Genomic DNA, 17,396 nt, shown 5'->3' on the forward strand with positions numbered 1-17,396 from the left:
TTTCTCGGACCCGATTGAGCATCCAGACACTTGCGAAACCTTACTTTTGAAAAAACAATGAATCTTTTTTCAAGGAAAAGTTGGGAAGCTTTATGGTTGAGTTTAAAAGAAAGCTCGAAATTATGGGAAAAATGGGATCGAGATTTTGAGGATTGCCAGTAGATGGGGAATCAATGAGGGTACAAAGCAAAGTGTGATTTTAAAGTCAAGACAAATTTCCAAAACCTTCCCGAGCAACAACCCAAAAAGATTCTTCACCACAAGGGTGAAACATAAAAACTTCAGCAAAAGCCAAGCCAAAACAGAACCAAATGTGAATTTGAAAACAATCAGACAATTGCAACAAACAAATAAAGAAAGCAGTTGCTTTCTTACCGAAAAGAAAAGAACAAGAAAGAGAAAGGTTAACTTCCAACTACCATGTGCGACAAGAATTTCAGTGACTAAAAACACAAGTATGTTGTTAAAAAATGTTTCTCCCCATAATGCTAATGACCTTGAAACCTCTAAGTCAACTGTTAGCGTTGCTCTGCAAGATGTGAAAGACAACGAGTCAGTGAAAAGTCCTGATAAGTCGCTTGACCATCCTCGCTTCCAAGACATGTCTTCAAAGAGCAGCTTTGATCGACCACAGACTCTATTCCAGGCCCCTGTCCAAATGAACTTTGGATATAAAGGATTTGCGGCAGCCGTCACAACCCCATCCGAATTTTACGTCATTCTTGAAGACCTGCTTTTGATTGTAGATACAGTCTCTGCCATTCTTGAGAACCTTCCCGAAGTATTGGCACCATTACCAGAGGTTCATTTTGTTCCGGGTGCGAGCTGTTTGGTGAAATCGGCAGAGAAGAAAAAATGGTGCAGGGCAGAGATCGTACAATGCGATTCCACAACCATGCTCATGAACTTGGTTGACTATGGCCAGTATGTCGTTCAGTCTCAACAGGATGTCGACCAGCTAAAAAAACTTCCAGACGAGCTCAGTAGATTACCTAAAGTCACCTACCATTGTTTACTGAGGGGAGTTAAGCCCAAAGGCCAGGACTGGTCTGATGATGCCATCGTTTTCTTCCAGAACTGTATGTGTCATAGCAACCTTCAGATATGTTTCAGACAGCATGTTTCTGAGACACAGTGGGAGGTCGACGTTGTCACTGGAAAACAAAATCTCGCAAAAGAGTTAGTAGATGCTGATCATGCCATGTATATTGATAATATGCTTGGAATCAGGTTTCAGCATGAGCAAGACATCTCCAGTAGTGTGGATGTTTTATCCACGACAACTGAGCACACAAGCAAAGCCGAATGTCTCAAAAGACACTTTTTCAAAGGATCAAACAAAGTCATATAAAGGATTTGTTGTGGAGCAAAAACACATACCCATCTGAAACAGCAGAGGTAGAAGATCTCGGACCTGAAAGACGAGGAGACAACGCTTTGGTTGCATTCAGGTATCAAACAAATGGAGTGAAAGAAATAGATGATCAACCTACTATGATCTGTTGTGTTAATTTAACTTTCTTTTCTGTCTTATATGGTGTACCGACCTAGCACTGCCAGTCAATGTAATTGGACCCACACCTACTCGCACAAGTCTTAATTAGGGAGGTTAATAATAAGGGAAGGAAGATTCTTTTTAGATGATTACAGTTTGTGTTTTTAACCACAATTTCTTAGGTTTGAAATAGTTTAAGCAGGATCATAGAACTCAGGATCATTTTTTTTTTTTATTGCTCAGATATAGCTTTTCTTTATTGATTAAGGTTCATACTTTTTGATAAAGTGGTATTACGTACAAATACAATTACACAAATTATTTTAACTCGGATTAAGTAAATATGTAAATATTTTGGATTTATGCATATTTTGTGAAGGTAATGTGATGTTTGAGAAATACATTAAAAAATAACATTCATTTGAGCATTACAAAGATTGTCCAAGTGCCGCAATCACCGGCGCTCTCCATCTATGTTAATGGAAAAGGCTGCAAGGGAATAAGCTTCAAAATAAATAAAACAGGATAACAAGCACAAATATTCCATGTCAAGAGTAATTGCTTTTAGCTTATAAACTCTTTGGTCTAGAAACAACTCAATTGAGTAGTGTAAATTACTCCAGGTACCTTTATTTTATAATTCTCAAAATTGCGCACATGCTGATAAAACTCGGGACTGTAGTTGCGCATGTTAAAGGAATGCCAAAACATTTTTAATTCTAAAGTTCGGATCATCATGATTTTAAGACCAATAAGTCAAAAGGGTTATTTAACAAAGATATCTCACAACCTAAACAGCTGCCGTCAGCCAAGTGAAATTGGACTAGTAAATGGAACAATACTAAGAAAAACCAAGTTGCATTTTTTGTAGTGCTTTGTCATATTAAAAACAGCATAGTAGGGTGTCTTTGTTGAGCCGAATTTAAAGTTTGGTGATAAAAGCACCTACTGGTCATAGATCATATTAAATATATATATTTGGTTATATGGATTAAAATGATTCAAGAAATAATTAATTTCTTTCTCTAACATAAGCAAAAATCAAGTGTGTCCACTTTGACTTTTGTAATCGTAGTGTTTAATGCAGACTTTGATTCATACAATCAATCATCAGTTTCTTCTAAAAATATTTAGAGGTGGTCCTGAGCCCATGCATGGGAATCATTTTCCACAGACCCTTACTATTTCAGCTAGTCGTTCCCTGGGAATAGACCCTGGAGATGAAGTCTTACAGTATTCAGGTATTTAAAAGCGAGTCTCACAATGTGCATCAGCAAGTGCAGCTAACCAGGAGATTGTAGACTTTTCACCTTTTGGGCTAATTACTAGCTTTTTTTTGTTTTCGTTACATTTTATTATTTTTATATTTAAAGTGCTTAACTTATGGCTTACAGTTTTTGTTTTCTTTGATTTTTTATCTCTAGGTGGGCTGATGTGAGATGGGTTTATTAAAGGTAAGCATGAAAATTACGCATTTCATTTCCCTGTATACAGATTATATAGGTAAGCTTCACTTTTCAAATTGGTTTATTTCAGGAACAGAGAGATGCTGGCAAGTTCACATTTCAGGCAATTTTTTTAAAAAAAAAAGAGCAGTCTCAGCTTTGGAACCAGCTAGATTTTAGTTGACTATTATTTGTTGTTTAAATAGTGATGTTCTAGATGAGTGGTAGGTAGATAGGCTTATTTTTGTTTTCCTGGGAGTACAGACTGTATTGTTCAGTCTATTAGTCGCAGTGTAAGATCTTAAAATCGTAAGATTTCAAACATGACACCTATATAATTTTTTGATGAAAAAATGTAGTTTTTAGAACTAAAGACTGGATTTCCAGCTTTTGGCAGGTCTTATGTATCTATAAATGGGGAGTGTGACTGATGAAATATACAGTGAGTTTACTGATGGCTGTGTTGGCTATGAGTGCCACTAAGTTTGAACAGCTTAAGAGTTTATTTAGTAATTGTAAGAACTGGACATTTGACCTCTGTTTGATTGTGCAGTTTAACACAGTTTTGTATTTTTTGTGTGTGAAAATGTTAATATTTCTAGTTCTGTTAAAAACACGCAATAAAAAGATAATCTACAGATGTTGTGGAATTGCTGTGGAAAAAGGTTGTTGTCAGAAGTGGGATTCGAACCCACGCCTCCAGGGGAGACTGCGACCCTGAACGCAGCGCCTTAGACCGCTCCAGCCATCCTGGCTGTAACATTTATGGTTTATTACACATGCTTATAGCTATGCACAGTTGTTACAAACATACATTTTACTGATGATTTAACTACATCTACACATCACTGCCTTCATTAATAAAAGCTATATTGACCTATCCTGGAATACAGCATTCTTGGCCCAAAGCATTTTTTAGTAAGGATGACTCATCTGGTGAGTTATGGTATGGCACATATCACTAGGTTTTAAATGTTTCAGATAGAGTATACAAAAAAAATCGTCCACAAGGGGGGCGCATGGCGGCCAATACTCTGAGCAACTACACACTAATCCTGGGGCCAGTTGCTTTAATTAACCCTTTCTGGTAGTCTGACCAACTACCAAATAGCCAAAGGGTTAAACAGTCTTATTTTTCCGATTCAACTTATAATGAATTGTGTTTTTATCTAACTGAAATAAGTTATAACCTGTCTTCCAAAGAAAAAGAAAAAAATGTTGTATGTTTATGATATGTGCTATATATATTGTATGTGTATACAGGGATTTTAAATTGCGGGATTTGTTATGTGGGGTGGGGGGTCTCTATGGTGTCAGGCTTATATATATATATATATACATACACACACACACACATAAATCAAAAGTTTGGGATCAGAAACGATTTTGAATGTTTTTTGTACAGGAGTTTCTTATGCTCATCAAGGCTGCATTTATTTGATCAAAAATACAGGGGAAAAAAAAATAATATTGTGAAATATTATTACGATGTAAAAATACGTTTATTGATTTTAATATGCATTCAAATCTAATTTATTCCTGTGATGCAAAGCTGAATTTTTCCGCATCATTACTCCAGTCTTCAGTATCACATGATCCTTCAGAAATCATTCTAATATGCTGATTTTTTCACAGTGCTGGAAACTGTTGTGCTGACCAAATATTTTTTTTGGGAACCTGTGATACTTTTTTTCAAGATTCTTTGATAAATAAAAAGTTAAAATAAGAGAGCATTTATTTAAAAATAGAAATATTTTCTAACAATATACAGTAAAGTTCAAAAGTTTGGGGTGAGTAGAATTTTTATTCTTTCTTTATTCAGCAAGGATGTGTTGAATTGTTAAGAAGTGATAGCAAAGATTTATTTTGTTAGAAAAAAATTATATTTAGAATAAATGCTGTTCCATCAAAGAATCCCAGGAAAAAGTATTGCAGTTTCCCCCCCCAAAAAAAGCACAAGTATTTGACAGAACAACTGTTTGCCACCATTGATGATTTTAATAATAAATCAGCATATTGGAATGATTTCGAAGGATCATTTGACACTTTAGACTGGAGTAATGGCTGAGGGAAATTGTAGCTTTGATCACATAAATTATATTTTAAAGGATATTAAAATAAAAAACATTATTTTATATTGTAATATTTTGCAAGATTACTGTTTTTCTTTCTTTCTGTATTTTTGATCAAATAAATGCAGCCTTGATGAGCATAAGATACTTTTTTAAAAACATTTTCTTACTGATCCCAAACTCTCTTGACCGGTAGTGTGTGTGTGTGTATATATATATATACTTACATATATTACTAACTTGTCAGAATTTGTAAGGACGCTCTCTGGATTTTTTTTTTCTTATGAAGAGAGACATTCTATTTTTTCGGTTTAGTTTCTAAATTTTAATGATTGTTTAGTGTGTTTTAAATATGCTTAAAAATCTGAATGTAGAAATTGCACAGGCACTGCTCGCGCGTGTCCGCTGGGGCAAAATAAATAAAATGATCTCGAATATTTGATTTGATTGGTAGAAATCGTCACATTGAGTAGAAACACATCTGTAAAAAAATGTCCAATGGTACAAATAAATGAAAATAAAAATATCGTTAAATAGATTAGATCAACAGTAAATGACTTTTTTTTAAATTGAAGATTAATAATTACAATAATAAAGTAATGTTTTTAAACTCTTTTGTTTTCTACGTTGCAGTAGTTTTTTTCTTAAGTTTAATCTTTAAGATGCTCTAAGAGAAACATTTCATTAACTCAAAACAATATATTTGTTGATTTGGTTGTTAACACTATCACAGAATACTACCGTTTTTTTTTGTGTGTGTTTGTGTGTGTGTGTGTGTGTGTGTGTGTGTGTGTGTGTGAAGATGTGTGTCAGGGGTTTATTTTTCGATAATGATCCTGTGACTGTAAATAATATCTTATTGTAAGGACAGAGAAAAAAGATTCAATAAATAAATTAAAACAGTGAAGCGTTAAGAAAATATGCTAAGCCACGCCCATTTAGGACTGTCCTTTTACATGCTGCTGTCATTCTAGTTATTCGAGTGGAGCGCACCACCGTGTCATGTCACGTGACAGTGAGTGGGTCCTGCTGCACGGTTATGATCTGAAATCAGAAAGGACTGCTGTATCATGTCGGACTGTGCGCACTAATTTATTTCCTAGTTTAAGATATGGGTCGTGTGCGGTTTTGCGGAGTCGCTGCTACTGTTGTTTCTACTTTCATACTGCTTCAGTGTGTGCGGAGTCGGCTTGACAGCCAGTGGGTACCAGGATCTGTGCAGGTGAGCATCTTAATAAATAAAACAAACCTAATGCTGATCATTGCTGGCAAACCTTATGGATATCATAAAAAACAACTGTCAAGAAAAAAAAAATGTGTGTGTTTAAATATGGTCTAGCTTTGCTTTTATATTCCTGTGATATGATAAGCTGTGGCCCTTTTAGCATGTGGCTGCAACTACGAGAAACGTTACCGCCGGGACCTAATAGAAATCATAACTGATGTACGTAGAGTTTCACCGAGCCCATGCAGGCCATTCGTTAAGGCCCGAGGCTGGTTTTACTACTGTGATGATGTCATCTAAGGCAATGACAACTGAAATTGTAGTGTCTCCCCTCTTTGTTGGTGTGTGAAGTTACCAAAGGGACGGCCATTGACCAAGGACAGCGGTGAGATACACGTTTGACCGCTCTGTGCTGATTTCTCGGACACAGAATGTGGAAAGGAAGTGCGGTGTACGTGTGCCCAGCAACTTTAATAGGTCAACACAGCACCAGTCTCACGTGGCCGGAGTGCGTCGCAGTGCACCCATGGTGCCAGTGGGTCAAGAAACAACAAAAGCAATAAACATGTACACTGCTCCTTGGTTATAACCATAACATGCATTTACATTTAAATGCCCATTTGGGTCAATTCCGCAATGTTTTTTCGGTTTTCTAATATTGTTCAGCTTTCATCATGGGATAGTGATTATGGAATTTAAAATTGATTGGTTGTATGACTATTTGCATTAATTGGGGAGAGACATTGTCAGTATCTGTGAGAGTAGGACTGTTAATAAGAAACACAAGTCTCTTAATTCTCTTAATTTGTGGGGTATGTATGGTATGGTTGTAATGTGTTTTTTTTTTTTTTGTTTTTTTGACGATTGGATTTAAGAAAACATTATTTATATTAACCTAGTGTTTATCGTAATCAACGTGGCATTATGAAAGAATGAGACAGTGTGGTCTTGCTTAATGTCCTAAGATTTTTTATTTTCTTCATGCAAATAATAATTTCTCTAAACTCCATTCAGAAAAGATATCTGGAAGATTTTTTTGTATATTTTAAGATCATCTCACTAGGCTGCCCAAATAGAAAATATAGGAATAATGTTTCTCTATTTTAGTTTATTTTAAACTTTGAATCTGAATTTTTAGTAACTTTACTCCAGTCTTCATTGTCACAGATCCTGCGAAATCATTTGAATATGCTGATTAGGTGCTTGAGGAAACTTTTTTCTTGTTGTGGTCAATGTTGAAAAACATTTGTGCTGTTTAACATTTTTACTGAAACAGTGATTTTTTTTTTTCCTCAGGGTTCTGTATGATGAATAGACCGTTTAAAATAAGCAAGCGCTTGGCTGAAAAAATTCTAAAATTGCACGCCTTTGCACTATACTTGTTCTGTTCAATGCATTTTTTTGCTGGATAAAAGTACTGAATCCTTTTAAACAATACTGAATAAAAAAAAAATTTAAAACAGTAATGTATATGTTTTATTTTTTCCTGTTTTTTATTTTAAGCTTAAAGTGCACATATGATCTTAACATGTTTCTTGGGTAAGATTCACTCTTTAATCTTTTAGGTCATGTGATAAATACCATTTTCTATTGATTCAAGTCACCCCCAAACACTTGTTTGCACAAAAGAAAGAAATGTTTTTGCTTGAGTCTGGATATTCCAAGTTAAACATCAAAGCTCTTTAAAGGAAGTACTGTGTACTAAATATTTCTCTATGTTTTTGTCTTCAGAGCAGATAAAAACCATATAACCCAGGGTTGTTATAGACATGGTCATGGCTCTCATAAGCGAGTAGAGCTGCATGACAGAGCACCAGACAGAGCGCTTTGTTTTTTTGGTCCTTCCAACTAGTCACTTGACCTCTATATGACACAAACCTATCAACTGAACACCCCTGACCAAAAGCGTCTCGGAGTTAACTGTTAGCCCTAGATTTAAATAAAGGGATCCATTTCACTTGTCAGAACAAACACTGGAAATATGTTGATGATTAAATCTGCCTGCTTATATTCATAATGAGTGACTTTCAGCACTGTTACATAGACTACAGAAGTAATTTTGTACCTTAGTAAGAAAAACATCCAAACACCAGTGTGTAATGTCTAGTTATATAGTGTTTGATGCTGGGTTGACTGTGGTGATTATAGTCGTACTGTTTCTCAGTGTCACAGTTTGTGGTGTAGTGGGTAGGTCGTGTCATGAGGGCGTTAGGCACAGGTAGGGGTGCATTAAACAATAGTGTAAAAAAACTGGCATTGGAGTCTGAATGTGTTGCATTTATGTTAGCGTGTATACACTCGCTAAAATAGCCGGGTATTCTTTATCGTGTGTTCCTGCAGGCATATCTTTGTGTGTACCGTAAGGTAGGGTTCAAAGTTATCTAGCAGCATGTGCAGAAGGACAAATGGACAGTTAGAAAATGCCTGGTGTGGTACGTAAGTGACAGTGTAGTAAAAGATCAGTGATTCAAAAATTTAAAGCTACAACCACGAAACAGTGGAATCATAAGGTGTAAGTCCTGTCACATTTACGGTATTTGGCTGTCTTAATAACAGTCTGAAGCATTATGTTACTTACTTGGGGTTACATATCAGGTTGATTAAGTCGTGCCTTTATTCTCAAAAACTAGCAGTGTCATGACAAACAGAATCGAGATTTACTAGGTACCATGTTTTGTACTAGTACTTTATTTCAGTAAGGCAGTGTGAAAACTGTGTGCGGTATGCATTTGAACCAGAAATAACATCAGCTGCAATTTTGGCTCTTTATGATTCATGATATGAATGCAATAAGACAATTTTACATATATGTACACAAATAATGAATTCTTTCGTAATATTAATATTACTTTAAGTAATTGAGTGACCACACACTGAATTAAATATAAAAATAAACGGATGTCAAGTCATTACAATGTATGTTAATACTGTTTAAACAGTGAAGTATTTTTTTTTAAATAGTATGCAAGTATATATTAGTACAACTAATAGTCTCTTTCTCCCACAAGGCATGGGTAAATGTTTTCCAGTGGCCTAACTTCAGATGTAGTTTCTCTGCGCTTAGTTGGATGTTTTAGGGAACTGTTTATCATGTGAGTGAGTTTTTATTAGGTAATTTCTCATGCAGTTTGTTCCCATGGGGTTGGGCCTGCTAGACTTTTGGCCTGTTGGAACTTCTAACTCTTCAGGATCCACAAACTGTACATATTTTTACTTTGTTTGGGGTAGCTCACAGACATTACCGGGAATTGTATGTGCTGGTAAACTTTAGTTTGACTGGGTTTTGATAAGCAGTTTTGTAATACATACTGTGTGTTTTTTTTTTTTTTTGCTTGTGCTGGGACTCAACTGTGGGGCATTGACAAAAGTGGTTTTGATTCCTTCCTCATTTGTAAGTCCACTTTGGATAAAAGCCTCTGCTAAAATGTGAAATGTAAAAGACATATGACTTTATTTCTTTTACTAAGGATCCCAGTGTGGTCATTTATTATAATAATTTCCTAGCAGTATTTAGTGACTGTATTGTGTTACCAGCGTGCTGAAAACATTTTCATTATCACAAAGCGTATGTCTTATTCATCTCAGACACACCGCTGTGTTCAAAACCAGGTCTTTTTTTCCCCATAGGTGAGCTCTCCTTGCAGAAGTCTCGCCTGCTGTGCTTGATTTTCAACAGCTCGAGGAAAAATGCGGCGACGACAAGAGCCGCAACATTCAGAGCAGCATCACCTTTCAATGCGCCAAAACTATGGTGAGTACTCTCCCCAGCATGCACTGTCAGTGACTGTCAGCGTGACATTTGCAATGCTGTTTGTTTCCTTCCACCACCTTCTTGCTGAGCACGAAGAAATGACACAAAGGAAAAAAAATTATAATATTGAGGCAAAGTGAAAGAAGTGTGTGAGTGTATCTATCTAGGTATCTAAATGTGCATGAAATTTACACCCTAAATACGTCTAGATTATCTTTTCCTAAATGCATATTTAATTTAGCCTACTGCAGAGTTCCTCTGTGAAGGACAAAAAATTAAGGCCGTTCTGATGCAAAATTATTGTTTACATTTATAATTTAATAATTTCATTTCAAAAAAAATCTATATTGATAAGCAAACATTTATGTTCACATTTACATTTCATTATTTTTCAGTACTTTTCACACCATGGATGACATCTGAGTTTTGTTTTGTTTGATTATTTTCCTATAAAGGGCACACCTGAGTTTGTTACGTCTGCTGAGTGTGTGCATTACTTTTGAATGGAGGACGTATGCCGCCTGCAGGACGTGATAAATTTAAACCACATAAGGAGGTGAGTAAAAGGTGATGAGACTTGATGAGAGTTCTGTTAGAGTGTTATCATGGGGGAAGTTTGTGATTTCTTAAGTGTGGTGTTTGGCTGTTTCAGTTGTTCTCAGTCTGAGTAAGAATTAAACTCATCAGTCTTGAACAAATCATTTTAACATGTTTGAATGTCTAAAATAGGACCTGAATAATGCCTAATCTACATAAAGAATGATTAACAATAACATTTTTAACTATATTGAAAATCACCTTTGATGGTCTAGCATCGTGTTTATTTATTACTTATTTTGGAATAAAAATTAGTTTGTTCAGTTTCTACATTTGAGGGAACACTTTTTTCCTATTTTTCTATCAGTATGCTAATCTAAGTACTAGTCACTTTTCATGAAATGTATGTTTTAGGTAACGTAGAATGAAACTCAAAACTAATGCATAAAGTTTTTGTTTACATAATATATGTGTGTCTACTGTGTATATTTATTATGTATATGTAAATACACACATGCATGTATATATTTGAGAAAAATGTGTTGTGTTCATATATTAAATATATTTATATTAGTGATGTCAAATGATTAATCGCGATTAATCGGTTCCAATTTTTTTTTTACATTATATATGTATGTGTACTGTGTATATTTATTACATATATATAAATACACAAAGCATACAGTATATATTAAAAGTATTCACGTGTTTAAACATTTATATATTCATATTCTTATATTTTATATTATATATAATATATAAACAATAACATATTTTTGTGGTATATCTAAATATATTACATGCATGTGTTTGTCATTTATATATACATAATAAATATCCACTGTATACACACATTTTATAAACAAAAACTTTTATTTTGAATGTGATTAATTTAGATTAATCGTTTGACAGCACTAATTTATGTAACGTGTAAATGATAAATATTTTCTAAATATATACTGTATATGTGTCTATTTGTTTATTTATAAATGAAAAACATACACAGTACACACACATATTATGTTAACAAAAACTTTTATTTTGGTTTGCTACCACAAACAGAGGAAAATGTCTCAAGCTTCTGGGAGTATTTTTTAACACCACTCAAAACATTATTGCATATCTTCTTTTTAGAAGGTCCCTTGCTATGTCTTTGACTCGGATGGAAAGAAGCATGACCTCAACCCACTGATAAAACTCTCAGACGGCTACCTGGTTGATGACCCAGATGATGAAATTGATTTCTACATCAATATATGCAGAAGTCTAAGTGAGTTACTGCAAACTCTCCTCTCTCTCATCTCTCGTCTCTCTCTCTCTCCTCTGACCTCTCTCTCTCTCTCTCTCTATATATATAGGGGCTTTTCAACAATTTGCTGCCCAGTCAACAGACATTTTGATTATATAGCTGCCTTAAAATCACACAAAACATCTGCAAAGCATCTGAGCAGGAGTTCTTATGTAAACAAACTAAAGCATTTGGAATTTCAATGCAAATAACATAACATGATGTCTGTTCATCCAGACCGTGCTGGAAGCTCCTGTCCCGAGGAATCTGCCGCCTGTCTCACCTCTGGCAAAGACTCCTTCGTTTTTTGATGGGTCAGCCTGTTCATCAACTCGAGCTGCTCTCCAATGACAAGTATGTGCTAATTAGTTAATAGGCTGATGCTTTAACCGTACCATTCCAAAAGTTTGCGATTTGTGCATTTACTGCTCACAAAACAGAAAAACAGTAATAATTGTGAAACATTTTTATAATATCAAATATTTTTTTTTGTTTTTTTTGAAGGATGTATTTATTGCTCAAGGATGGGTTTGTTTGAATTAATTATTTATTTTTGAGTTTTTTGATGTTTGCCTATTTCAGAATAATTGTAATATGCAGATTTGGTGCTCAAGAAACATTTCTTATTACCAGTTGTAGAAAACTGGAGCCGCAACTGATTTTTTCTCTCTCTCTCTCTCTCTTTTTTTTTTTTTTTAAATAGACTAAAGCTGCGATATGATGGAATCAAAAAAGGCCCAGCCTTCTGTAATGACCACAGGTCCCAGCAGTGACGATTACATTTATTTGTCCCATCCGCAAGACAGGCGGTAAGAAGATGCTAGTGTTTCATCTCACACTAGTCTGCTATACTCAGTCATCTCACAGTTTTCTTAATGGTTTATCAGGGAAGTAACCCTAAGATGGTCAGCAACTTGAACTGTCAGTATGAGATCGAGGTGGGTGACTGAGTACCGCCTGCCACAGAGAATTACCTGGAGAGTCAAAACTGCACACTGACCAGCGAACAGCACGGACATCTCCATTGACCTTACTGCCCCTGATGCACAACCGTGAGTAACGCTATTAGTTTCATAAAGAGGCGACGATGTTATTATTGTTTCTGCGGAAAGAATGAAGGCGTGATGGATTTGATATGGTGTTTTAAGGAGTAAGTAATTAACTGGATAAACCATGCATATCCCAGTGTCATTGCACAGTGGTAATATTAAAAGTCATAGGTGCGTTAATTGAAGTAAAATATTGGATAAATCTTAAATGAAAGCTTAAAAATATTTGGAAATGCATTATGCATTTTGCCTTGGTGACTAACTGAAATAAAAATGAGTTTAACTTGAAGTACTAAAATGACGAAAACTGAAAGTAAAAAAAAAATCCAAAATTAAAAAAAAGGACAAAATTACTAAAAACTTTAATTTAACATTAAAGCTAATTTAAAATATTAAATAAATACTGTAATAGTTTATAAATAGTATTAAAATAACACTGAGACTGTAGCATCAAAGCATATTTATTTACTGTGGTATTTACATGTTACTCATTGTGCTTCAGAGATGAAAAATGTCTAAAACATGATATTGGTACAGTACCATGTCCAAAAAAAAAACATGGTATTTCCATGGTTCTCAGTGTAAAAAAAATAAAAAAAGGCACAACATTGGCATGGTACTAGGTTGTAATTGCACGGTACTCTTTTTGGTATGGTACATTTTGGTACTTTTTTATACTAAGATAAATCAGAGGGCAGTTTGTTGGAAACAGAGTTTGTTTTTCCCACTGAAGGCAAACTAAGAACAGGAACCTTTGAGAACAAGTATTAGTGAAAAATTCACTGTAAACATAATAAAAAAACACGTATTAAGGTGTTTACCAAGAGTTTAGCAAAAACACAAATCCCTTCTCCGATAACAAGTCCAAACAGTTGTGGTTCATCCTTGAATGTGATCGAATACTTATTCCCAAATATAATGCTTTACCATTCGTCATATTTCTTTATCCTTAGCTACTGGCAAACCTTATATGACTGAGGCCAAAAACGGTCAGGACACCTATATCTTCTATCTGAACGTGTGTGGGGAGACCACAGCTGGACAGTGTGTTGACAACAAAGGTTACGTGTCTGCCTGCCAAGTCAAAGACACGGGGGATGTGAAGAAGATCGCTGGGAGATTCCAGAACCAAACCCTGAGGTTCGCCTTAGCTTGTGTTACTGATTTACAGTGAAAATTTAAACTGAAGAGCAATCGTAACCCTTTTCTTTTTTATCTTAAGATATTCTGATGGTGATCTCACACTAAATCTACCCAGACGGCAGCAGATGCAGCACTGGATTCCAGCGCATGACCATCATTAACTTTTGAGTGCAATGCAACTGCTGGTGAGTCTCACAATGACTCATCTCATATCTACTCGTGAAGTTACGTACGAATTAGATCACAGCGCTTCTCTTTTAACCCTGCCCTGATTGAGGAAGTTTCATTGGATGAGAACCAAAAAGAAAAGGAAATGCAACAATGTGACCTTGATGATGGTTCATATCGGAAATTTGGTTTTCAATATGTTTCGCTCACAGCTGATTTGTGGTTTGCAGAGTATGGCCAGCCGGTTTTCACGGGAGAGTCTGACTGCACGTATTACTTTGACTGGCAAACAGCGTACGCATGTGTGAAGGAGAAGGAAGACCTGATGTGTCGAGTCACAGACCACAAGAAGCGTTATGATTTTGTCGCCTCTTACGCGTTACCCAGGTAGAGATGAGCAAAATGATTGTGTTCTGGGAAGTGAAGTCAAACTTGTGGCTTGATTCGATTTTTAAAGTTACTTTCATGATTTATTTTTAGTTCTTTAATGACAAGTAAATAAATACACTATAAAAGTTCAGGATCCTTAAGATTTTTTAATGTTTTTTGAAAGAAATGTCTTATGCTCATCAAGGCTGCATTTATTTGATCAAAAAAGCTGGAATATTGTGAAATTACAATTTAAAAACTTGTCTATTGGAATGTTTTTTAAAATGTAATTTGAAAAGCAGTTGTTTACTTAATATTTTTGTGAAAGCCCCCCCCCCCAGAATTCTTTAATGAAGAGTTCAAAGAACAATATTTCTTTGAAATATAAATAGTTTTGCCATTATATCTTTAGTCACCTTTGATCAATTTAAATCATCCTAGCTGAATAAACATGCTTTAATTTAAAAAATAATCTTACTGACTAATCTATATGTCTATTTATTTATTCATTCATTCATTTATTTATTTTTACTTCACCATGCCAAAGCATTGCCAAATTAAAAAAAACAAACAAAACTGCCAAAGCATTACCAAATGAAAAAGAAAAATTTCTGTGGAGCCTTCCAAATATATTAATTCAGCATATAGCGGGAAAAAAAAGCACTATAAAAATGCTTACCACTTTGTATGAGGAACAGACAAAAATTAGTAACATTAAAGGCTAAATCAAAAAAAAATTGTAGGTGGGGAAGCTCATTTGACTATTAAAAAATAATTGCAGGCTTGATTAAAGGATAAGTCATTAGTATTTGATGGGTCATAAAATAAATGATCACAGGCTAAAACTTCTCAAAAAGTACTTTATTTTGCTTATTTGTAAATGTTTTTCTCTCAGAATCAGAGGGATCTCAAAAACTGGGAGGCTGGGGCACCAAGGCAGCAGAGTCTGATAAGAAAACGCTTTTATCAATCAATGTTGTCATAAAATCATCCAAGACGGGGAGGGGCCAGATCTTGCCGTGAGGATGCAGCAAATATGTGCAGTAGGTCAGTGCACCATTAGAGATTATATCCTAGATATAAATAAAACCTTTTTTTCAGTTCTGTCTTACTCAGGACATTTCATTCAAACCCAAATGTTCTTTTTTTTTAGGAAATGGGGAAAACTATGAACTTGGGGCAAATTCTGATTTTCTCCGCAAAAGGCAGCAGAGGGTGAGGACATCAGACTCATTTTACACTGATGGAGACAAATGCGGGGAAAACATGAAAAGTGAAATCCATCATCATTCTGAAGTGTAAGCCTGGAGATATTGAGAGCGCTCCAGTCCTGAGGAGCGTGTCCAGTGATGGATGCATCTATGAGTTTGAGTGGTTCACCGCTTCAGCCTGCGTCCCTCTCGAAAACAGAAGGTGACGACTGCAAGGTGGAAGACCCACAAGCAGGGTACAGGACAGTGGTGTTGTAGTTTTTATTTATGCACTATTATTAGTGGTGCACATGCACAACCAAAATAAAAAATGTCTTGACAGCTGTAAATGCACAATCAACGTTTCAGATCGACTAACTGTAATATTGTAATATAAGATTTCTAAAGAAAGCATAAATCTTGGCTATGTGTGCTAGCTGGTTTTTACAGCAAAATATAAAACTTACGCTTTTCAAGCGCTGCCCATGTGGGGGTTTGCGGGGGCGGGACTCAACAGTGGGGGGTTGGGGGGCGGGGTCAGAGGTAAGTTAAATACACATAGGTAAATACATAATACATAATTATTTATAAAAATTATTGTGATAATAATGAGACTTATTCATGTTTCTTTTTTCTTTATCTTTATTATAACAAATTTTATATTACATAAAAGGAAACACTCTGGTGCATGTGGAACATGTAACAAAAAATTTCATGTACTTGAAGTACATTGAAACACCTTCATGTTAAACAGTACTTCATGTATTTAACATGAAGGTGTTTCCTAGTGTTTTTTACATCCAGAATTATAATTGTAAGTAGCAGACTTTGATAAAGTTTGAAAAATCGGGGTGTGCCCCTTTGTGCCTCCACGCGCGATTGTGCCGTTGGGATTTATTGTGCTGCGTTACGTCGTTTTTCCCCACCGTGTCCGATACTGAAATCAGTGCGACATACTTTGCAAAAAGCGTGGGAATGTCGATGCTGCTTCGTGATAAGAAATTAAATTCCTCCGACAAGCTGTTGTTATATTTGCAGATAATTAAGTTTTTTTTTCGCCGTAGCACCACCTGAGCGTTCTAATGCCATTTTTAGTGACGCTTGATTCAAATTCCCCCGTCCGTACCTGCGCAGATATCAACTGCGCAACAGAGCTGTAGGTTGCCAGGTTGAGGTCACAAATGGGTTCAAAATTGTATGATGTATCTATTTTGTGAGAAGGATGCGTTTCATACAAGATCTGGCAACTGAACAACCTTGAAATAATGTATTGATGTGATTATTCATATAACGAGGTAGGGCCATTCAAATTACGGGAGTTTCCCGGGAGAAATAACAAAACGGGAGGTGGGCGGGGGAGATGGGCGTGAAATACGGGAGACTCCCGGTAAAAACGGGAGTTTTGACAGGTATGCCCCTGACTATTATGTATTTTTTAATATATTCAAATTTTATATTTTCATATTTTATAGTATGTGAATATATTGAGTTTTTGGATTTCCAGTTTTTGTTTAAATTCATTTAAATTGTAGTTTATTTTAATTATTTAATGTGATTTGTTTTTTAACTCAGTTTTTTAGTCATTTTCGGGCTTCACCAAACTTTATTTTTAACATTTCATGAAGTTTGTTTGAATTTCTTTTAATTTCAGCTTTATTTCAGTT

At 35.3% G+C, this 17,396-nt stretch overlaps 1 protein-coding gene, 1 non-coding gene and 1 pseudogene across 2 annotated transcripts; 2 read left to right on the top strand and 1 right to left on the bottom strand.

Moving 5' to 3' along the window:
* Positions 1–388: 388 nt before the first annotated feature.
* LOC122144788 (tudor domain-containing protein 15-like) lies at positions 389–1,351 on the top strand. The gene has a single exon (XM_042755944.1). It carries the CDS (start codon positions 458–460, stop codon positions 1,349–1,351), a length of 894 nt encoding a protein of 297 aa, XP_042611878.1. The 5' UTR covers positions 389–457.
* A 2,259-nt stretch (positions 1,352–3,610) lies between these two features.
* Positions 3,611–3,695, bottom strand: trnal-cag. The gene has a single exon. It is a non-coding gene; the product is annotated as a tRNA-Leu (tRNA).
* A 2,428-nt stretch (positions 3,696–6,123) lies between these two features.
* The window catches only part of LOC109082287, a 30,522-nt pseudogene continuing 19,249 nt past the window's right edge, over positions 6,124–17,396 (top strand).

The sequence above is a fragment of the Cyprinus carpio genome, unplaced genomic scaffold (genome assembly GCF_018340385.1).
Source record: "Cyprinus carpio isolate SPL01 unplaced genomic scaffold, ASM1834038v1 S000006759, whole genome shotgun sequence".
NCBI classification, from domain to species: domain Eukaryota; kingdom Metazoa; phylum Chordata; class Actinopteri; order Cypriniformes; family Cyprinidae; genus Cyprinus; species Cyprinus carpio.

Coding starts and splice junctions, on each gene's coding strand:
- LOC122144788 (XM_042755944.1), top strand. CDS start 458: ATGTTGTTAAAAAATGTTTCTCCCCATAATGCTAATGACCTTGAAACC.